Below are 22743 nucleotides of genomic sequence, written 5' to 3' on the forward strand. Positions count from 1 at the left end.
TGGAGTTCTGGGCCAGGGTGCCTACAGCCGGATGCCCTCCTCCCTGCCCCGGGGCCGTATTACCTCACAGGAGTTGGGCTTTCTCTTGTTCCACTTGGCACTGTTCCTTCTCTGGGCCACTAACATTCACTGGGTCAGGATCCTGGGCGCCCCCTGTCCGCACTGATGCTGTGGCTGGCCACCCCCAGGCAACCGGAATGGAAACCCTGCAGCAGAGCTCCGGTTTCTTTCCAGTAAGTGGCAGCTGAGGTCAGCACACAGGGGCCTGTCGCTTCTGCCAGACCCAAGTTCCCAGACAATGCTTGTGTGAACAGTGTCACCAGAGAGTTGTGACATGGGCTTCCTGAACTCTTGTCAAGTATCTGGGATACTCCTGGGGTTACAAATTTCCCAAAGGCAGCCATGCTTAGACCTGACTTTCCTTTCCTTTCCTTTCCTTTCCTTTCCTTTCCTTTCCTTTCCTTTCCTTTCCTTTCCTTTCCTTTCCTTTCCTTTCCTTTCCTTTCCTTTCCTTTCCTTTCCTTTCCTCTCCCTCCCTCCCCACCTCTCTCTTTTAAGACAGAGTTTTGGTTTTTTTTGTTTTTTGTTTTTTTATGTAGCCCTGGCTGTCCTGAACTAATTCAGGCTAGCCTCAAACTCAGAGATCCACCGGCCCCGCCTCCCAAGCGCTGGGATTAAAACTGTCTCTATAGCCCAGGCTGACCTCAGACTCACTGTGTAGCTGAGGATAACCCTGAACTTCCTGCTCCGCCTCCCTAACTTTGGGATCACAGGTGTGCGCACCCTGGTTTATGAGTGTGTTGGGGGGAGGGGGGTCTTGAACTCAGGGCCTGCTGCGTACTAGGCAAGCCCTCTCCCAACCCAGCTTACTCTGAGCTTGGTTTATTATTTTACTTGTGTTTTATCGCATTTTAGTGTGTGTGTGTGCGTGTGTGTGTGTGTGTGTGTGTCCGTTCTGCCCTTCTACCATGTGAGCTCTGGGGACCCAGCTCAGGCCATCAGATTTGGTGGCAGTTGTCTGTACCTGCTAGGCCATTTTGTCCACTTGGAATCCTTGAAATCCTTGTTCCTCTGCCTCTTCTGAGCTCGCATCCCTGTGTGCTGACCACACCTGTGCTACCTGTGTCCCAGAACAGGCGATAACCCCTAGGACTGTCACGTGATTTCATGTCCTAAGGCCTCTCTTGGAGCGAGACTGCGTTTGGACCTCAGGATCTCACTTCATCAGCTGCGCTGTGGCCAGAGGCCAGTGTGCCGCCATGTCACAGCTTTCCCAAGTCCTCCCCCCACCCCCTACCAGTTCTCTGTCCCAGAGTCCAGCTGAGTCACAGAGGGCCTGCTCAGCCCTTGCCTCCTCCTCTTCCTGCTTCCGTTCCCCCCTCCCCTTCCCCTCCCTCTCCTTGTCCCCCTCCCCTCCCCTCTCCCCTCCTCCCGGTTCCCCCTCCAGTCCCCTGGTTGAATGCTGGCTTGGTTCCTCTCTGCCTGCTCCATGCTTTCCTTTTGTTAGTTGAAGCAAGCAGGCGCTGTCCCCAGAGGTCAAGGGTCTTGGAAATGTTGTTTTAGGGCAGGGCCACCAGGCTAGGAGGTAGGGAAGAAGCCAGCCCCAGGGCCAGTTCAGTCATGGCTGCAGTAGCATGAAGCGGATGGAATCTGTGGAATTAATTTTATCTTTCCATCTCCTGGCTCTATAAGTATGTGTTCTTTCTAAAAACCGTCTTACTTATTATCTTTGCGAGGGGGCACACGTGTGCACACGTGGAAGGCTGTTCGCTAGAGTTGGTTCCTCTTACCATGTGGGGCCTGGGGATTGAACTCAGGTCCTCACTCGGGCTTGGTGGCAAGCTCCTTGACCTTCCGAACCACCTCGCCAGCCCTCTGTTCCTTCCTTTTCTTCTCTCTCTTCCCTCCCTCTTTTCTTCCCTTTGTCCTTTCTCTTCCCTTTTTATTAATCTCCTCCCTCCATCCCTGATTTCCTTTCCTTCTGTTCACATTGTGTGTGTGTGTGTGTGTGTGTGTGTGAGTGTACACCTATGTGTGGATGGTTTTTCACTGCCCTGAGGATCACCAAGTAAGCTACGCTGGCTGGCCAGGGAGTTCCAGGGAATCCACCTGTCTCCACCTTCCCGGCACTGGGCTTAAATGCATGTAGCATCGTCTTGGTCACTATGGTATTACTGTGAAGTAATACCACACATTGACTCCTATAAAAGTAAACATGTAACTGGGCGCTGGCTTACAGTTTCAGAGGTTTAGTCCATTATCATCATGGTGGGAGGCGTGGCAGCAGAGAGACGGAGAGAGAGAGACAGAGGAGACAGAGAGACAGAGAGAGACACAGAGAGAGACATAGAGAAAGAGAGAGGGACAGAGAGAGACATACACAGAGAGAAAGACAGACAGAGAGAAAGTGAGTGAGTATGTCTGTATAGGCTTTTGAAACCTCAAAGCCCACCCTCCAGTATAACTTTAATTTTTTTAAACCTTATTTTTAATGATGGTTCTTAAATGCTTTAACCTTCCTTGTAACCTACAATCCACCAAAGGTAGTGGGAAAGAAAGGAAACCAGGAGGTTGGGCAGTGGTGGCGCACGCCTGTAATCCCAGCATTTGGGAGGCAGAGGCAGGCGGATTTCTGAGTTCAAGGCCAGTCTGGTCTACAGAGTGAGTTCCAGGACAGTCAGGGCTACACAGAGAAACCCTGTCTCAAAAAAAAAAACAAATCTCCCCCCCCCCCAAAAAAAAGGATACCAGGGAAGTGGACCTGTTTAGAAAGGTTCTTTGGAGCAACTCCCATCTGTGTTGTCTGGAAATTGGCAGTTCAGTTCCCAGGTCAGCGGTGGCGGTGGCAGTTCGATCCACTCGCAGACATTTCATGGATATATTAGCTGTCCGGTTCAGTAGAGTCAGGCTAGCAAACGAGAATCAGCAGTGCTGACACTGCCTGGTGGAGACAGCCAGGCCTCAGCCTCCGCACAATTCAGCAGGAAGGATTAGGTAGGAATGCCAGGAAACGTCCGGGCAAAGCGACAGGGAAGATGTGAGACCCGCAAGCATTGCACAGTGAAGCGTAGCTCTGTCTGCTTTGCTGTCTATTTGCTGTCTATCCGGTACGCCCTGTAAACTTCACGCGTCTTCTACAGGCTCGTGTCTTGCCTTAGCTCGTGTGTCTGTCTCAGCTGACATCACTCTGTCGATCAGCCCAAGTCCTCAGAAGCAGCAACACACTGCAGCACGCCACCAGAAGTTTTTTGGTGCATTTCTCTCTTTGGCATTCCCACGAATGCAGCTCAACTATGCCGTGTGAGGTGGACCAATACATGTGTGTAGCGAGCGAAGCATCCTTCATCACGTGTCCTTTCCCATGTTGGCTTTAGCAGAACATCTTATTTCCTGTGTCTGCTTCAGCCAAACATTCCTTCACGAGTCTGCCTTAGCCTTTCACCTGTATCCACTTCAGGAAGACACTCCTTCACGAGTTTGCCCCAGCAAAACCACCATCCAACATAACTGACTCTCCAAAGAACCCTTAAGTTCCCACCTCACCCCAGTGACACGCTTCCTGTAACAAGGCCACGCCTCCTAATCCTTCTAATCCTTTCAAACAGGCCCACTGCCTGACATCTAGGCATGAGTTATGGGGGCCACCCTTATACAACCTGCCACAATCCTCAGGCCTGACTCGAACCATGAGCTCTGGGGATTGGCTTTAGCCCCTCATGTCTGTGGTAAGTGCCGTACTGACTGAGCCATTTCTCCAGCTAAGACCGGCCCTCCCTATGGATTGTAGGCTAGCTTAAAGCTCCATCCTCCTGCCTCAGCCTCCTACATGCTGTGATGACAGGTGTTGCCCTAACACTTAGCTGTTTCTCAACTTTTCTAATCCGTGACTGTTCTGCTTGTAAGAGGCCTGCTACTTTACAGCAGACTTGGGCATAGCCAGGTCACACCTGTGCAAGGCGAGTGGCATACAGCAGGTTCAGTACTGTACATAGTAGGACGGCAGGGTGGACAGGCAGGTCCCCCCCCACACACACACACAGTAGGTTTCTTGGGATCACCAAGAATGGTAGGTGTTAAGGTTTTTGCAGAGATCAGAGGGCCAGTGGGTGCCACAGAGTCACACCATGCGATGGCTTCACCTGGGAGGTTTATTCAATAGGGACAAAGGCTGCCTTGGAGTGAGGGGAGAGGAAGAAAGAACATGCAGGGAAGGCACTGACTTTGTACAGGGATATAACGCATGTGCACAGGGAGATTGTGCAGCTTGTGGCCACAGTGGCAATGCGTCCCATTTAGCCGCTGGTGTTGATGTGGCTCCTGGCACCGGGTTGCTGAATACAGGCTGAGGGGCACCTGGTTCTAGGATGTTGGTGGTCCTTGGTTTACTCACAGTAGGGAAACTGAGGAAGCCTTTTTTGAGAATATCATTACAGGGTCCTGTGGCGGGGAAGGCTGTCATCCTCTCTCCATGGATGCAGGCGTGCCCTCACACGGGGTCTCCAGTCATGGGATCAGAGTCAAACACGGATGAATGGGTTCTCGGAGGAGACAGCAAGGCCTGATTTGAGGTTGCCTGAGGCTCTGGGGAGGCAGAGTGTAGACAGAAGGCCAGCAGTCTCTCCCAGGCTCACTAAAGTCGATTTCCAGGGCCATGGGTCCCAAGAGGCTTCCTGAAACAATACTTGTTGGGCCAAGTGTCCTCTGGGTGAAGTACAGCTGGTGGAGAAAAACTTCAAGTAGCCCATTCTGCCGATGTAAGCATGTGATTTAGTTACTTAGAGGCTGAGGCAGGAGGATGATAAGCTCCCGGCCAACCTGAGCAACTGAGACTCTCTCAAGATAAAAAATGAAAAGAGGGTGGGGGATGTTGCTTTTCCCTAGAATCCCCCAGGGAGGGGCTGGGGGCGTGGCTCAGTGGTAGAGCCCCTGCCTAGAATCCCCCAGGGAGGAGCTGGGGGCGTGGCTCAATGGTAGAGCCCCTGCTTAGAATCCCCCAGGGAGGGGCTGGGGGTGTGGCTCAGTGGTAGAGCCCCTGCCTAGAATCCCCCAGGGAGGGGCTGGAGGCGTGGCTCAGGGGTAGAGCCCCTGCCTAGAATCCCCCAGGGAGGAGCTGGGGGCGTGGCTCAGTGGTAGAGCCCCTGCCTAGAATCCTCCAGTGAGGACCTGGGGGCGTGGCTCAGTGGTAGAGCTCCTGCCTAGAATCCCCCAGGGAGGGGATGGGGGCGTGGCTCAGTGGTAGAACCCCTGCCTAGAATCCTCCAGTGAGGACCTGGGGGCGTGGCTCAGTGGTAGAGCTCCTGCCTAGAATCCCCCAGGGAGGGGATGGGGGCGTGGCTCAGTGGTAGAGCCCCTGTCTAGAATCCCCCAGGGAGGGGCTGGGGGCGTGGCTCAGTGGTAGAGCACTTGAGCAGTGTGCACAAGATCCTAGGTTAAAGCAAACTTCACAAAACCATTCAACTAAAACATCCACTGGCTGCTGCACATGACTGAGAGACATTCTGAGATAACCAAGAGTTTCTGCCAAGAGAATTTTATATGGATTTCTAGATTAGATCTTCCTCCCACCGCGTGCGTGCGTGCGCGCGTGTGTGTGCGTGTGCGTGCGTGCGTGTGTGTGTGTGTGTGTGTGTGTGTGTTTCTTTCTCATTTCCCTTTCTCTTTCCACCCACCCTCCTCTCTTTCTTCGCTTTTTGAGACAGAGTTTTTTCCTGCGTATCCTGGATGACTTCAATCTTGCAACAATCCCCCTGCCTCGGGCTCCTGGGTGCTAGAATTATAGGAATGACCTGCCAGCTTTTTTTTTTTCTTTTAAATCCTTTCTGGTAAATGGTGGTCTTCAGATAGGTGTGGGGCAAACAAACAAGCGTGGTTAACGGAGGCAGGCGTGACCTCTGCCCTGCCTTCTCTGGCAGCCTGGCTCACCAGCCAGATGTCCCCGGTGGTCACAGGATGGTCCTTGAAGCATCTTGCAGCCACGCCCAAGCAGCCCCAAAGCAAGAATCTCAGCTCTATGTGTAAACGGTGCAGTGGAGTAGAGCTTGGCAAAGCACTCTTGTAACCACTCCACTCAGGAGGCTGGGATGGGACTAGAAGAACCAACCCGGGATAGAGAGTGAGACTGTGTGTCTGAAAAACCAAATGAAGGGAGTAAAGTGTGCAGCGTATGGAGCCCCGAGTTCCATCTCTACTTGCGAGTAGATCAGGCGTGTGCTGGCTTACATCTGTAAACCCCACCTCAGGAGATGAAGTGTCTTCCTCTACTCTATCATGAGTTTGAGGCTAACCTGGGCTACCTGATACCCTGTCTCACACAAAACAGAAAGGAAATACTGGCACCCTCTGACGGGGCTCTGTCAGTTTCTGGACCTGCCAAGTTCCCAGGTCCTAAGGAGAACATGACAGACTCCATCTCTCTTGTGTTCTGCCCACAGGTGACCAAGGATGGCAGAGAGGATGTGACCGTCGTCTGCCTTTGTCTGCCCTTCTGGTGGCATCACCATGCAGAAGCCCAGTGGCCTGAAGCCCCCTGGCCGAGGGGGGAAGCACTCCAGTCCCGTGGGCAGGCCATCCATCGGGTCTGCCTCATCTTCTGTGGTGACCTCAGCCAGTGGCTCCAAAGAAGGTATGTGAGGCCCAGGGAGGGAAGGGGGCCTCAGCATGGAGACTTCCTGGGGAGACCAGAACATGTATCCCAATCAGCTAGGATACCAGCCATAGAGCGAAATAAAGATTCCACCAGAATCTGGCATGATGAACCAGTGAATTTATTGAGGTTACTTACAGAGGAGTTTGGATAACTCGGAGGTAGCTGTGTCTCTGTACTCAGGAACTCATTACGTAGCCCAGGCTAGCCTTAGATATTCAGCGAGTCTCTTGCCTCTGCCTCTGAGGTGCCAAGGGTACCGATGTGCCCCACTACGCCCAGGTAGGCGGTGCTGGGAATGGGACCCAGGGTTTTGTGCATGCTGGGCAAGTGCTCTACCTACTGAGCCAAATCCTCAAATCCACCAGGGCAATTTTGAGCCACAAGGGGGTCACTTAGTTTCTTTTGCTGTCACTGTGATAAAATAACCTGACAGAAGCAACTTGAGGGAGAAGGGTTGGGCTTTGGTTCAGGGATTTGGGTCTTTCCTACATAGGAAGAGCTGTATAGGGTGTGGCCTAGGGGACCCCAAGGTGTATTATCTCCACTGTGAGCGTGGGCTTGGGCCTGAGGGGAGGAAACATACAGTCATCCAGGAGTGCATGCTCACTCCTGCCGCAGGGAGGCCATGGGGCCAGTGTCCTGAGTCAGGTCACTTCCTTGGAGGAGCTTGAGGGTGCTGAGTAATAGGTTGGGGGAAGTTTTGGGCTAGTGAGCGCAATCCCTGGACTCACACGGTATAGAGAGAAATGACTCCCTCAAGTTGTCCTTCCAAGAACTGTGACACATGCTTTGACAGACACCTCACCACCACCACCACCACCACCACTACCACCACCACCCCCGTCTCCCAGGCATGCACACAGCCAATGTCATACATACCACATACACACACACAGCAACAAGCACAGAATTCCAGGAGCTGGAAAGATGGCTCAGTGGTTAAGAATACTTCTTCTTGCTGCTCTAGCAGAGTGCCTAAGCATGGCTCCCAGCACTTACACGGTGGATCACAACCATCTCTAACTCCAGTTCCAGAGGATCCAGTGCCCTCTTCTGGTTGGGGACTGCGCATATGTGGTGCACACACTTACATGCAATAAAACACTCATGCACATAAAATAAATATTTTTAAAAGGAATTTTAAGTATGAAGAGCCGAGGTTAATTACAGGCTCCCAGGAGGGGTGGCTCTGTGGATCTAGTGGCCGGGAAGTGTACCAGCCTGCCTGGCCCTAGGCCAGGACATGACCTTCAGGGAGAAAGGCCTATTGTCTCTTCTGGGCTCTTTCTTCATTGGTCCTCATCAAGTGAGGACCCAGTTTCTTTTATTCCAAATGTCTGGGATTCAATCCAGAGCTTCACACATGCCAGACCAGAGTTCCAACACTGAGTCACAACTCCAGCCCCTCACGGGTATATGTGCGTGTGTGCGTGCGTGTGTGTGTGTGTGTGTGTGTGTGTGTGTGTGGTGTGTGTGTTGCTAGGTAGATGCTCTACTCCTGAGCCACACCCAAGTCTCTCACTAGGAGATTTTAGGCAAATGCTCTACCATGGTTTGGGGTGTCAGTGCCAAGAGATTTAGGAATGAGGTTAGATAGGCGTTCTGTGGAAAACTGTCCCCATTCCTGCTGGCCCTTCAGGTTGCCACTTACCCATGGCACTGGCCATCCGCTCTCCAAAGTGGAGGTGCCAGGCATGATGTCATCCCAGCACTCAGGTTGAAGCAGGAGGATTGTGAGATCAGGGTTAACCTGGACTAAATATGGGAGATCCTGCCTCAAAAACAAACAAACATCGTCAGGAAGTGTAACTTGGCTGGTAAGGTATATTTACCCAGCATGCACAAAGCTCTGGGTTCCAGTCCCAGCACTCCGGAAACCAGGTGTGATGCATATCTGTCATCTTGGCCTCTGGGGAATAGGGAGAGGGTTAAAGGTGAAAGGTCATCCTTGAGGCTAGCGCCTGGGACGTAAGAGCCCCCATCCCAAAAACGAGTATATCGATCAGTCGATAAAACAAAGCGCTGAGGACTCTGGGGAGCACTGGGGACAATCTTAGCGATCCATGCGCGAATTGGCACCCGCCTTGGGAAGCTAGGCTGTGGCTCCCTCCCAAGGCATGATGTCAGCTTTGGGCAGAGAGGGTCTGGCATGGGAAACAGCCTGGATGGAGGCCACGTGGAGCAGGGAAGGCCTGTATTGGTACCCAGAAGCAGGACACAGGATGCAGCAGGGTCCCGGGGGAAGACTTCGGGGGGGGGGGGGGACAGGAAGGGAGCACTCCCGGGGATGCTCTGGGAGGACCCAGGTCAGCGTTAGCATCTATCCTGGTCTGCGGACAGGAGAAAGGGGTTCAGGACTCCAAGGGCCTACCGGGTGTGGACTGCAGGTGTCCGTGAAGCCTCTGTATTGTTTCAGATACTCTCTTTTGGAGACAGGATCTTACTGTGTAGTCCTAGCTGGCCTAGAACTCGAAGGATACCGAATCTCTTTCCATCTACCTGTTTACACCGGCTTAGCTGACCCATGAGCTTCCGGGGGGGGGGTTCCCCTGTCTTAGTCACCCATGTTCCTGTCCAAGCTCTGAGGGTACATGATCATGTCCAGCCTTACATGGGTCCTGGGGTTCGAACTCAGGTCCTCATGCTTGTGTGGCAAATACTTTACCACTGAGCCACTTCTCCGGCCTCTGGAGTCTCCTTCTAATTCCATGCCTGAGAGGTCCCTTCTGGCCCTTGGAAGATGCACTGGGGCAGCTGGGATCTGGGGTTGTTAAACAGAGCGTATGACTCGTAGGCAGCCACTGTACTTCTGTTGTTGAGGCAGGCTTTGAAAGGCTCTCCCTGACTGTGCCACATCGGAGAACCTTCATCGTGTCTCATTCGGATAACCCAGTGCGATATAGCTCACTCTGGAACTGAGCCACGCCCCAATCCTTCGCTGGGAAATTCTAGGCAAGCACTCAGCCAGTGAGCTACATCTGAGCCCCTCAGATGTAGGTTTATTTTCTTAAGTATATTTATATATTATTTATTTCATATGTGTATGGGTGTGGGCGGATGTGTCGCAGCAGGTGCGCGGGGGTCAGAGGGTAACTTGTAAGAGCGAGTTCTCCCCCTCCACCGTGCGGGTCCCAGGGATTGAGCACAGGTTCTCGAGCTTGGCGACAAGTGTCTCTGAATGATCCTTGAGCCATCTTGCTGACCCTCCGCTTTTGTTTTTGAGATCGTTTCCCTGTGTGATCTGGGCTGGCCTAGATCCTGTGGTAATCTGCCGCTTCACTCTCTTCGGGACTGAGGTTCAGGCTTGCCCCTCTGCTCTCTGCCCATCACTTCGGTGCCTGGTCTGAGATGTTGTTTGAGGCACTGGGGGGTGGGGGGGACCAGGCCTCCCTGCTGCTCTTGCTACTCTAAGTCCGCCAAGGTCAAGAGGATTCTTTTAAGGCCTGCTCCTCCACTCTCTCCCCTAACCACATCCTAAACCTGTTAATGGCGTCGGGATGGGGAAGCCGAGATGAGCTTTTCTGGGGCTCTGTGGCAGGGGGCAGGGCTGCCTCCGAACACTCCTAATGTTCTGTCCACTATTGATCCGGGAGGCAGGGACCAAGGCCAGCGCCCGCCTGCCTGCCTGCCTGCCTGCCTGCTGGGCTTCCTCTCAGCCGGTGCCTGAAGCCTCCTTCATGGGGAGCTGGCTCTGCTCATTTCAGGGTAAGAACCTGTCACACCCTCCCCAACCCTACCCGGGTTCCCCAGCTCTCTCCGAGCGGGCTCCGAGTGTGGGGGAACAGAAGGGGTTTATGAATAGCAGTTGACTCCGGAAGGATACTACTATACTGAGCCCTTCTGGCTGGAGGATGCCTTCAGGGAAGCAGGGTACAGAGGCAGTCTTGCTGGCTCGGGGCCACAGGGTGGGGGTGTTCGAACTACAGAGGACTCTTCCTGTGTATGGGACAGACTCAGCCTTCCGTGGGCGCCGTAGGGGTGGGAGCTCTCCGAAGGCTGATGAAGGGGGGGTGGATATCATTCTGGAGGAAGTCATGACCTGTGCCTTTGAGAACCCCTGGGGAGAGGAAAAGGCTTGGGACAGAAAGCTACTCAGGGCTTCAGAGCGTGTATGTGTGTTTCTTGCTGGGAGTGCGATGGGGGCGGGGTGGGGGTGTGTGTGGACCTCCATAAGGACAGAAGGTCTGTCTAGAGCAGGGTTGGTGTACAGTCAGTTCCTGGAGCTGAAGTTTAGGAGACTAGCAGGTAGATTGTGCGAACTAAGAAAACACAGCACCGTGACGTTGGAGTGGGGGGCGGGGATGTCAAGCGAGGGGCTCATGGTGGCTGCTGGGTAAGGGGTTGTTAGCATCACCACAGGTGGGCGTGGCACCAAGAAGAAACTGTAGGATCTGTGGCAGGGTGACCCAGGCCACATACTTCACTATCTCTCAATGGCAGAGACTGCAGATTCAGTAACACGTCGTAGACTCACCTTTTTTCTAACTCCTCTTGCGTGTTCACGGTGCATATTAACATGTCAAAGGCTCTGGGAAAGCCCACAGAGGAAGTACCCTTAACTCTGTGTGAGGCGTTTCTTAATTGAATTTGGAAGCTGGTCTTATACCACTTAGTAGCATCCTGTGTTACTAGGACGTCTAGAGAAGTGAGCACCCCTAGAAGGTTCAGGACCTCCTAGCTATATAGGGTGTTTGTCATCCCTGCAGGTCCATCAGGGCAAGACCAAGGTCATCCTAGAGTTGACAGCCTGTTGTCTCTGTAGGTCCTGGTAAGGCCCACATACACGTGCACATTGGGGTGCATCTGTATGTGTGGGTGTGCCTATGTTGGCCTGGGGTGGTTTGCGGATCCTTCTTCATTTCTTCTCTCGCCTTAGTCATTAAGGCAAGGTCTCCCAGTCAAACCCCAGGCTCATCAAAGTGGGTCGTCTCACACCCATCTTCCTCCTCCAGGGTTCCTCTGTCTGCCTTCTTAGGCTAGCGTGCCATGTGATCTTTTTGCATTTATGGTGGTTCTAGGGTCCAGAGTCGGTCTTCAGGCTTGTAGAACAATCGCCATCTACATAACAACTGAGCATTCTCCTCAGCTTTCTTTTCTTTTTCTTTTATCTTAAAAGGGGTGGCTTATCTTAAAAGCCTCATGTAGTCCAGGCTAGCCTTGAACTCACTATATATAGTCAGAGATGACCTTACATTCCTGACCCTCCTGCTTCCACTTCCCAAATGCTGTGATACGAGGCATGTGCCGTCACATCAGGTGTGTGTGGTGTTGGAAGAAGGCTTCATGCATGTGCTCCTACCAACAGAGCCACATTCCCATCGGATCGAAGCCCCTCCAGAAGAGAGGGACCGTTGATAAGTAAAGCCAACTTACAATGTGGGAGGCGAGGACCATGCTGGATTTTTTAAATAATTAATATTGCAGCCGGGTGTGGTGGTGGTACACACCTCTGATCCCAGCACTCTGGAGGCAGAGGAGGCGGACAGATCTCTTCTGAGTTTGGGGCTAACCTGGTCTACGGAGTGAGTTCTAGAGTGAGAGAACCAGGGCTACCCAGAGAAACCTTGTCTTTGAACCCTCCCTCTTCCCTCCCAAAATTAATATTGCATGGGTTTTTTTGTTTGTTTGTTATGGTTTTTTTTTTTTTTTTTTTTTTTTTTTTTTGGTTTTTCGAGACAGGGTTTCTCTGTGTAGCACTGGCTGTCCTGGAACTCACTTTGTAGACCAGGCTGGCCTCGAACTCAGAAATCCGTCTGCCTCTGCCTCCCAAGTGCTGGGATTACAGGAGTGTGCCACCACGCCTAGCTAATATTACATGTTTTAAAATATTTTTTTATTAAATTATGTGTCTGCTCTGTGTGTGGGTGGGTGTGTAGAGGCGTGCAGGTGCCCACAGAGTTCAGAAGGGGGCGCTGGATCATTTGGAGCTGGAGTTACAGGCAGTTGTGAGCCACCTCGTGTGGGAACCGGGACCTGACTGGGTTCCTCTGCAGGAGCAGTAGGTGCTCTTAACCACTGAGCCTTCTTTCCAGTACCTTAAATCAGATATTTATCTATATGTGTGTGTGTGTGTGTGTGTGTGTATGCGTGGGTGCGTGCATTTGCATGAACAGGCGCGTGCCATGCACATGCACCATGGTGTGCTCGTGAAGGGAGGTCAGTTCTCCCCCTCTACCATTTTGGCTCAGAGATCAAATTTTTGGTCGATCTTGGTAGTAAGCATCTTTACCCACCAAGTCACCTCGCTGGCCATGTGCCAGCCTTTTGGCAGAGTAGGCAGGGGAGGTTTCTCTGAGGCTGTGAGCAGCTTGGTAACTTCATGAGGTAATAGATTATGGGAACCCTATTCAAGGCTGACCATCCATTCCCGACAGTTCCCCCACGGAACTGAGACACCCATTTAGAGAGGGGCTTTAGCCTAGCCTGGCCAGTGTGTTACAAATAACTCTGGTGGGTGGGGGGAGGGGCAGCCTGTCCTCTCCTCTACCTCCAGGCAGCTGAAATCTCCCCGTCTGTCTCTGTGGGGAATTTAAAGAGTTTGATCTCGGTGAGGCAGGGGCAGCTGGGAGCACCAAGGGGGGACGGCTAATCGGGGCAGCTTTGTTGACATCACAGACTTGAGACCTGAGGTGCAGCAGCTGTTGAAGCAATTGGTTGGAGGACCTGTGACCCTGGGGAGAGGCGGGGGGGGGGGGGGTCGTCGGGAGAGATTATCTGGGGGTCCTGTGGGCTGGGACAGCTGAGGGAAGGGACAGCTGGGTTGGTCGCTTCTTTCTAAGAATAGCCATGCTGGGTCCCCACAACCCAGGGAACCCCTTTTTGTTCTTTATGCAAAGAGACAGGTAGGGTGGGGTCCCGGATGATGGGGTTCGTCACCAATGAGGACTGCAGAGTCGTAGCTCATAGCTGCCTGGGTCAGGTGAGCACACACTTTACAGAGCTGTTTTATATCCGTTTATCTACTAATGAGGAGTGGGAGTGGCCTTCATTCTGTGCCACACATCTGGAGGTCACTGGAGATCAGAGGACAGTCTGTGGAAGTTGATTCTTTCCAACGTGTGTCCCGGGGATTGAATTCAAGTCTTACCCCCGCACCCCAGGGGGAGACAGCTCATAGCTGCCTGGGTCAGGTGAGCACACACTTTACAGAGCTGTTTTATATCCGTTTATCTACTAATGAGGAGTGGGAGTGGCCTTCATTCTGTGCCACACATCTGGAGGTCACTGGAGATCAGAGGACAGCCTGTGGAAGTTGATTCTTTCCAACGTGTGTCCCGGGGATTGAATTCAAGTCTTACCCCCGCACCCCAGGGGGAGACAGGGTTTCTCTGTGTAGCCCTGGCTGTCCTGGAACTCACTTTGTAGACCAGGCTGGCCTCGAATTCAGAAATCCGCCTGCCTCTGCCTCCCGAGTGCTGGGATTAAAGGTGTGCGCCACCACTGCCTGGCCTGAATTCAAATCTTTAGGCTCCTTTACCCACTGAGCCATCTCACCGGACCATTGTTTGTTTTTTGACCTCCTCGGGGTGGAAGCACCAAGCCTCATGCAGTGTTCTACCCTGTCAGCCACACTCCCAACCCCACGCAGTGTGGACTCCTGTCGATGGCAGTGTGTCCCGGAGAAGCTCAAACATTGGACACCCCTGGATGGGTATCAGAAGAATAAGCAAAGATTTTAGGTTGCCCACTTCCTAGAAGGAATAAACCTTTTTCACAGGTCATACTGCCAAGCACGCCTGCCTCAGTTTCCCCAATGAGATAACTATCACCGACACACCCTCTAGCTCTGGCTGGCTATGCCCTAGTTCCCAGGCTAGCCCTAACTCCTGCCTCTTAACTTATCCACAGGGTCTCCCCTGCACAAGCAGGCATCGGGTCCCTCCTCGGCTGGAGCCGCCACCACCGTCTCTGAGAAGCCAGGTCCAAAGGCGGCTGAAGTGGGTGATGACTTCCTGGGAGACTTTGTGGTGGGCGAGAGGGTGTGGGTGAACGGCGTGAAGCCGGGCGTGGTGCAGTACCTGGGTGAGACACAGTTCGCGCCAGGCCAGTGGGCCGGCGTGGTCTTGGACGACCCGGTGGGCAAGAACGACGGAGCCGTGGGTGGCGTGCGCTACTTCGAGTGCCCGGCTCTCCAGGGCATCTTCACGCGGCCCTCCAAGCTGACCCGCCAGCCCACGGCTGAGGGCTCGGGCAGTGATGCCCACTCGGTGGAGTCCCTCACCGCCCAGAACCTGTCCCTGCATTCCGGCACGGCCACGCCCCCACTCACCGGCCGAGTCATCCCCCTGCGGGAGAGTGTTCTGAACAGCTCCGTGAAGACGGGCAACGAGTCTGGTTCCAACCTCTCCGACAGTGGTTCCGTGAAGCGCGGTGACAAAGACCTCCACCTGGGAGACCGCGTGCTGGTAAGCGTGGGTGGCACCTGGCTGGGTACCCAGCTCTCTTTACCCCTCATTTCCTTGTGAAGAGGCTGGACCCCAGGGACTGAGCTTCGGTACCACCTAGGATAACAGTGGAGAGGACGCAGGCTCTGAAGTGTGTGACCCTGGGCATGTGTATTGACCTTTCTGGGTCTGGCAGCTTTTTTTGTGGCTGTGATAATTTCTGAGATGAAAAGAACTTACGGGAGAAAAGACGGGGTTTAAGCACGACTTAAGAGAGAATTCCGTTCAATGTTGGTCCACTCCATTGCTTTAGGCTCATAGTCATTAGCAAACAACAGGGCCGAAGGGCATGGTGGGAGAAAGCCAGAAAGAGGGAGGGGGAGATGGAGGAGCGGAGCCCAGGCTGAGTGCACAGCTTGGGGACACACCCACAGTGACTACTTCCTGTGACCAGCCCCGCCTCCTAACAGCCCATCCTGCTCTGAACTCTTCTTCGGTGGGCTAGGTGAGCTAACAGGAATGAATCCGGTTCCTTCCTGATCGACCGAGCCTTTAACCAAGCTTCTTTGAGGGGGAAAGAGGTGGTGGTATTTAAGGTCCGCCATTCTTTCTTTTTAGATAGGGTATCACTGTGTGACCCTGGCTGGCCTGGGACTTGACACCACACCCAACAAAAACACGGTTTTATAAAAAGGCAATTTCAGACTGGGGCTAGAGCTCAGTTGTTAAGAGTACTTGCCTGGTGTGCACAGAACCCGGGGTTTGATCCCCAGCACCCCATAAACCAACACGCCTGTGGTCTCAGCTCTTGCGAGGTGGAGGCAGGAGGATGGAAGTTCTAGGTGAACCTTAGGATGAGACTGGAGGATAAGCTTAGTACTTCTGTCCTTCAAGCCAAAGCCCTGATTTCTCTCCAACCTCTTTCTACTCTACTGACCCGAGGCTTGAGGCTGGTGGCCAACATTGTAGTCACCATGGTAGAGGCATCCAGAACTTTCCGTGGGGGAGATGGTCAGTCATCTGCAAAACAGGAGAAGTACCAGTGAATATAGGACCATGAATATTCATATCACTACAGATATTCATGTGGAGACAAATATGTGTGCATGAATATTCATGGATGTGTATGAATATTCATGTTACATAAATATTCATCAGGACAGAAAGGCTCTAGGGGAGTGAGAAATATAATTACTGAATAAGAAAATGCCCAGACGTGTTAGAAAATTAAGAGAAGTTAGGAGCAGCAAGGTATGGACGGTGAGTCTGAGGTCAGCCTAGGTTACCATGTGAGCCAACCTGGGCTACAGAACAAGATCCTGTCTCTGAACAATAGCAACGCGCTGAGGTAGTAATATCTCAGTAGGTAAATAGAAAGACCTGAGGTTGAGCCCTAGAACCAAGGTGAAAAATGCAGGCTGTGGGGGTGCATGCTTGCTATCCCAACACTGGGGAGGCAGAGGCAGGAGGATCCCTGGGGCTTAGGTAATTCCGTGGGCTCCAGGTTCAGCCAGAGACCCTGTCTCAAAGACCTAAGGCGGAGTGTGATAAGCAAGCCCTTGACCTTGGCCTCTGGCCCATATGCACACTTACATGTCACATGAGCAGATGCACACAAAGAGATTGTGTATGAACACAGGGAGGAGGGAGGGAATGTGTATGTGTATGTATGTGAAGTGGTGTCATTCGCCTCGCTCTGTATCTGATGGATAGCCTTGAACTCCCGATCCTCCTGTCTCTACCTCCTCAGTGCTGGGATTTCAGCATGTGTGTCTAGCGAGGCAGTGCTGGGGTTGGATTCTAGGGCTTCCTGCATGCTAGCTGAATGCTGGGCTGACTGAGCCACAGCCCAAGCCCCCTGCTTGTGTTTTATCATGAAGACGTGAGGGGGTTTTCAAAGGCTCCCTATACAAAACCCCAAAAATATAAATAACAGCAACAACAAAAAAAGATGGATATATCAAGGAACGAAACGATAGTTCGCCCGGTTTGAACAGCGCACATTGTAGACATATGGACCCTGGACACACAATCACACTGCACCCCATTTATAAGTACGGCTCCTGTCAGTCTTAAGAAAATGAGGATCACTGAAGTGTGAACCATTCTTATGTGTCAGTTAAAAATACTCCGAAAGTTTAAAACAGAAGTTACAGCAGACAGCCTGCTATTTAGAGAGACGGGCATGATTACGGAATCATTCCACTGAAAGAGGAAATAGTGTTTTTGGGGAAGGGAAGGAGAGAAACTTCTGGGCGTTGGAAGGTGTATTGTACCAGTTCTTAACCTGTGGGTCAGGTCAGACCATCAGAAAACACAGATATTTACATTATGATTCATAACAGTAGCAAAATAACAGTTACAAAGTAGTAGCGAGAATAATTTTATGGTTGGGGGTTTCACAACATGAAGAACTGTATTAAAGGGTGGCATCATTAGGAGGGTTGAGTGGTGAACTAGCTAGTTTTTGTTTTGTTTTTGTACTGGTCAGTTTTAACTGCCCCAATCTAGAATCAGCTGGGAAGGGAGTCTCAAATGAGGAATTATCCAGGTCACTCTAGTATGTGCACATGTCTGGGAAGCAGGCCGTCTTGGTTATTAGTTGATATAGGAAGATCCAGCCCACTGTGGGCGGCACCATTCCCTAGCAGGGGATTCTGGCTTCTTTTTCTTTTTTTTGTTTTTGTTTTTTTTTTCGAGACAGGGTTTCTCTGTGTAGCCTTGGCTATCCTGGAACTCACTCTGTAGACCAGACTGGCCTCGAACTCAGAAATCCGCCTGCCTCTGCCTCCCAAGTGCTGGGATTAAAGGGTTGTGCCATCACCGCCCGGCAGGGGATTCTGAACCGTGTAAGAACAGAGAAAGTTAACTGGGTGTGAGAAGCAAGTAAAGACGTGTGCATGTGTTCACTCTCTGCTTGTCCCTGTGGATGGGATGTTATAATTTCCCGCCTTGACTTCCCCACAGTGTTAGACTGTCACCTGGAATTGTGCACTAAATAAACCCTCTCTTCGGCTGCCTTCAGACACAGTGTTTTATCACAATAATAGGAAGAAAATTAGACCAGACAGACCTGGTTTTGCCAGTACTAGGACCTCTAATTTATGTGTATGTGTAGCTTGAAGTTTTACAGGTGGTTATGAGCCCCCATGAGGGTTCTTGGAACTGAACACCAATCTTCGGAGCAAACTCTCCAGTCTCTAAGAATCCGATTTATTGTTGAGTAAAAAGGCACACATCTTTAACCCCAGCACGTGGGAGGGGCAGAGGCTGGTGGATCTCTGTGAGTCTAAGGCTAGCCTGGGCTACGTAGTAAGTTCCAAGCTATCCAGGGCTGTGTAGCAAGACCCTAAAACAAAACAACAAATAAATCTTTTATTTATTCGACAATTTCATGCATGTATGCAGTGTATCTTGGTCATATCAACCCCAGCACCCACTCCCCCTGACACTTCCTACTCCCCTGACCCCTCCCCAACAGGTCCTTCTCCCATCCTCATGCCCTCTTGATAGTTATGACCTGCTGAATCCGGTTAGTGCAGTTTGCATGCGCATGGAAACAGAGCCATGGGCAACCTACCAGCAGCTACATCATGGAGGGAAACTGAGTCTTCCTTTCCCCAGAAGCCAGGAATAGCTTCTCTGCTGGAGTCTCTCTCCTATTTTATTTTTTATTATTATTATGTCTATGTCTATGTGTGTACATGTTTGTATTATGGATATATGTATGCATACATGTATGTGTATGTATATGTGTGTATGTATGTTGGTATGTGTGTGTATATATGCATATGTATGTTTGTGGGGGTGGGCACTAGTGCCACATCATAGGTCTAAAGTCAGAACACTACTTTGGAAGTCAGTTTTCTCTCTCTACGGAGGACTCAAGAAACTGAACTCAGGTTGCCAGGGTTGCAAGGTGTTAATCTGCTGAGCCATCTCACCAGCCCTCCCTACTTGATATGGTATTGGAATGGAGCCTAGGATCTCATGCATGCTAGACAAGCTTTTTACCACTGGGCCACGCCCCCAGCCCCTCCCTGGGGGATTCTAGGCAGGGGCTCTACCACTGAGCCACGCCCCCAGCCCCTCCCTGGGGGATTCTAGGCAGGGGCTCTACCACTGAGCCATGCCCCCAGCCCCTCCCTGGGGGATTCTAGGCAGGGACTCTACCACTGAGCCACGCCCCCAGCCCCTCACTGGGGGATTCTAGGCAGGGGCTCTACTATTGAGCCACGCCCCCAGCCCCTCACTGGGGGATTCTAGGCAGGGGCTCTACTATTGAGCCTCGCCCCAGCCCCTCCCTGGGGGATTCTAGGCAGGGACTCTACCACTGAGCCACGCCCCCAGCCCCTCACTGGGGGATTCTAGGCAGGGGCTCTACTATTGAGCCACTCCCCCAGCCCTGAAACCTGCTTTTGTGTTTATACTAAGAGTATCTACTGAGGCTCATCATGCAGATGCTAATATTCATGCAGCACTTAATTATCACGAAACTTCTTTTGGTCAGTGAAGGTGCTGAGTTTGGAGAGGTTCTGTCACTTGGTCCAGCACATGCAGCTTACAGCCCAGTTTGAGTCCAGGTCTGTGTCTCTGTCCAAACCTGTGCCTTTCCCTGTAGCAGCCAAGTGACCTGTTAGAACCCCCGTCCCTCCCAGCCGTCCGTGGGCATCTCCTCTTTCTCATCTGCCCTCTGCCAGGCTCAACCTGTGTCCCCTGCATCCTCTGGACCTGCCTCTCTCCATGTGCCAACAGGTTGGTGGGACGAAGACCGGTGTGGTACGATACGTTGGAGAGACGGACTTTGCCAAGGGCGAGTGGTGTGGTGTGGAGCTGGACGAGCCCCTTGGGAAGAATGATGGGGCGGTGGCAGGAACCAGGTATGTGAGGCTCTCCTGAGGATTCTCAGAAGGGGTGAAGATAGGGTGGCAGAGAGATCCTGGGCATACTGTACACCACGATGAACATTTCCTCCTTCCTAACAGCCTGTCAGGCTAGGCAGGGGGATGAACCATCATCCCATTTGATTGACAAGAGAACTAAGGCCAGAGGTCACCGTCGCAGGCAGGCACTGAGAGTCCCTCTGTTCTGTGTTCCCTTTGCCACACAGCGTAGGAAGGCAGAAGCCACAGTCTATACTCACCTTGTGTTTCCTCAGTGATACAAAAGAGCTGCAGGTGTCCTGCACTCTCATCTTCTGTCCCCTCCTCTCTTTCTGAGATAGCCTTGTGTAACTCATGCTGGCTTCTAAATCTCTATGTAACAGAGGCAGGCCTTGAACTCCTTATCCTCTCTCTACCATGCCCCCCCCCCCCCGTTCTTCTCTGTGCAGAGCACCCCCATAGATAGAGAGCTGGTTTGGGGGGCAGCAGGTGGGGGGAGGATAGACCAGCAACAACTGAGGTTAAAGCCAGGGCACTCTAGTTTGTAGGTTTTTTGGAGCAATGCAGCCTGGGAGGTCCCACCTTAGTTTTGCTGCTATATTTGGTAAGTGATGGACAGCAAGTTTCGTAACATTGTTTCCAGAGCTGTTTACAGCTGTAAATTTTTGTCAGTCCCATCCCGCTAAGCGCTGGGAGACTCTCACCTTGGGGTGTGGCTGTCAGGGCCTGAGAGACATTTGTATCTTTTGGGCTTTGAGATGGCTTAGGAAGCAGGGGAGACCCATGTAACCATGGCATCACTGTGGCTCTGCTCTGCTCCTCAGATACTTCCAGTGCCCACCCAAGTTCGGACTCTTTGCACCCATCCACAAGGTCATCCGAATTGGCTTCCCGTCCACCAGTCCAGCCAAGGCCAAGAAGACCAAGCGTATGGCTATGGGTGTCTCCGCCTTGACCCACAGCCCCAGCAGTTCTTCCATCAGCTCCGTCAGCTCTGTGGCCTCCTCTGTTGGTGGCCGGCCCAGCCGTAGTGGCCTGGTAAGGATAGAACTGGGCAGCTTGAGGACTCTGATGAAGGGGTGACGGTAGGATCAAGTGTCCTACTCTGTCCCCAGCTTGCTCTGATTCCAGGCACCCCTCGGTTGGGGATGGGGGTGGGGGGAGTGTGATCTCTTCATAGGAAAAATTGATCCATTTATATTTTTTGTTATATATGTGACTGGTTTCTCGGTTGCCTTCCCTGGGTAAACAGTGTGGGGTAGATACAGACAGAGAATCCCAAAGGGCTGTCACATGGGTAAGGAGGAAAGAAGAGGTCACTTGGGTTTGGCAGAGGGACTTTAGTACAGCTTGGTCTGTGATCGCTGCTGAAGGCCAATTGTCAGCTGTCATGTTGCCTTTGAGGGTGAATCAGCAGTAAATGATGAATTTCAGGCATCCTGGGCACTGACAGGGAAGAACAAGGCTTCTCATTCTGCGTTAGCGTATGTGAGGCCAGAGGGAGCAAGCTGAGCTCCCTCTGATACAATACACTATCTTGAGTCCCGCCCACGCCTGCTCTCCGCAGCTCACGGAGACCTCTTCACGCTACGCCAGGAAGATCTCAGGCACCACAGCTCTGCAGGAGGCCCTGAAGGAGAAACAGCAGCACATCGAGCAGCTGCTGGCTGAGCGTGACTTGGAGAGAGCTGAAGTAGCCAAGGCTACCAGCCATATCTGTGAGGTGGAGAAGGAAATCGCCCTGCTGAAGGCCCAGCACGAGCAGGTGGGTGGCTGGCAGGCTCGGGGCTGCATGGGATACCCCTTCCCACAGGCCTGGAGAAGCTACCCATGCTCATGACAGCCTTGTGCACACTACACAACCTACAGCCAGCTCGGCAGCTGAGAAAGTGTCTCTGTGAGTGAGCTCAGTTGATTTGGGCCAAGCTTGTTCTCCTGCTTATATAAGCGTAGAAGCAAGGGCCAGAGTGAGCCTTGTCAATTTCTGGGACTTCCTGAAGCTATTGAGTTGTATATTTCCTGAGTTTTAATAAGCGTCTCTACAAGATGGACTAGTGTATCATTAGAACATCCTGCATTTTAACAGACTTCTCTCCAAGATAGGATTCCTTTGAGGGACCCTATCTTTAAGGGTTTTACTGCTGTGAACAGACACCATGACCAAAGCAACTCTTAGAAAGGACAACATTTAATTGGGGCTTACAGGCTCAGAGGTTCAGTGTATTACAGGGAGCATGGCAGTACCCAGGCAGGCATGGTGCAGGAGGAGCTGCTTCGGGACATTTTGTTCCGAAGGCAAACAGGAGACAACTAGCTTCCAGGAAGATGAGAGTCTTAAAGCCCACGCCCACAGTGGCACACTTCCTCCAACAAGGCCACACCTCCTGAGTCCCCTCTCTTGAGTCTGGATCACTATCCCTGTCTGGTGGCTCTCAGGGAACAGGGAGCTAGGACTCCTCTCCCTCCTCTGCTTCTGTCCCGTCCCCGAGAGAGCTGGAACTGACTCGCCCCTGGCCTGGCCTGGCCTGGCTCCGGGTCAGTATGTTGCAGAAGCTGAGGAGAAGCTGCAGCGGGCACGGCTGCTGGTGGAAAACGTGAGGAAGGAGAAGGTGGATCTGTCCAATCAGCTGGAGGAGGAGAGGAGGTACGTGGCGGCCATCTGCCAGGCCAGGGGGCGCCATCTCGGAGCCCAGCGAAGGAGTGCGGAGCGGGGCGGGGTGGGGTGGGGACCGCATGTGGCAGCATAGATGGACCTGTGTGTAATCCTAGCACTTGGAGCGGAAGCAGGGGGATCAGTAATTCCAGCCTAGCCTGGGCTACATACCGAGTT

The 22743-nt window shown here is 52.4% G+C and overlaps 1 protein-coding gene across 2 annotated transcripts in view; it reads left to right on the forward strand.

The window, feature by feature from the left end:
- Nucleotides 1-22743, forward strand: part of Clip2 (CAP-Gly domain containing linker protein 2) — a 56400-nt gene that overhangs the window by 10364 nt on the left and 23293 nt on the right. For both annotated transcript variants that reach the window (XM_052168099.1, XM_052168100.1), the window contains exons 2-7: nt 6432-6622; nt 14495-15051; nt 19786-19910; nt 20738-20951; nt 21481-21678; nt 22454-22557. In XM_052168099.1, coding sequence (XP_052024059.1) covers nt 6499-6622; nt 14495-15051; nt 19786-19910; nt 20738-20951; nt 21481-21678; nt 22454-22557 — 1322 coding nt within the window. In that variant the 5' untranslated portion in view covers nt 6432-6498. The remainder of the gene's footprint in view (nt 1-6431; nt 6623-14494; nt 15052-19785; nt 19911-20737; nt 20952-21480; nt 21679-22453; nt 22558-22743) is intronic.

Source organism: Apodemus sylvaticus, chromosome 22, assembly GCF_947179515.1.
Source record: "Apodemus sylvaticus chromosome 22, mApoSyl1.1, whole genome shotgun sequence".
Classification (NCBI taxonomy): Eukaryota; Metazoa; Chordata; class Mammalia; order Rodentia; family Muridae; genus Apodemus; species Apodemus sylvaticus.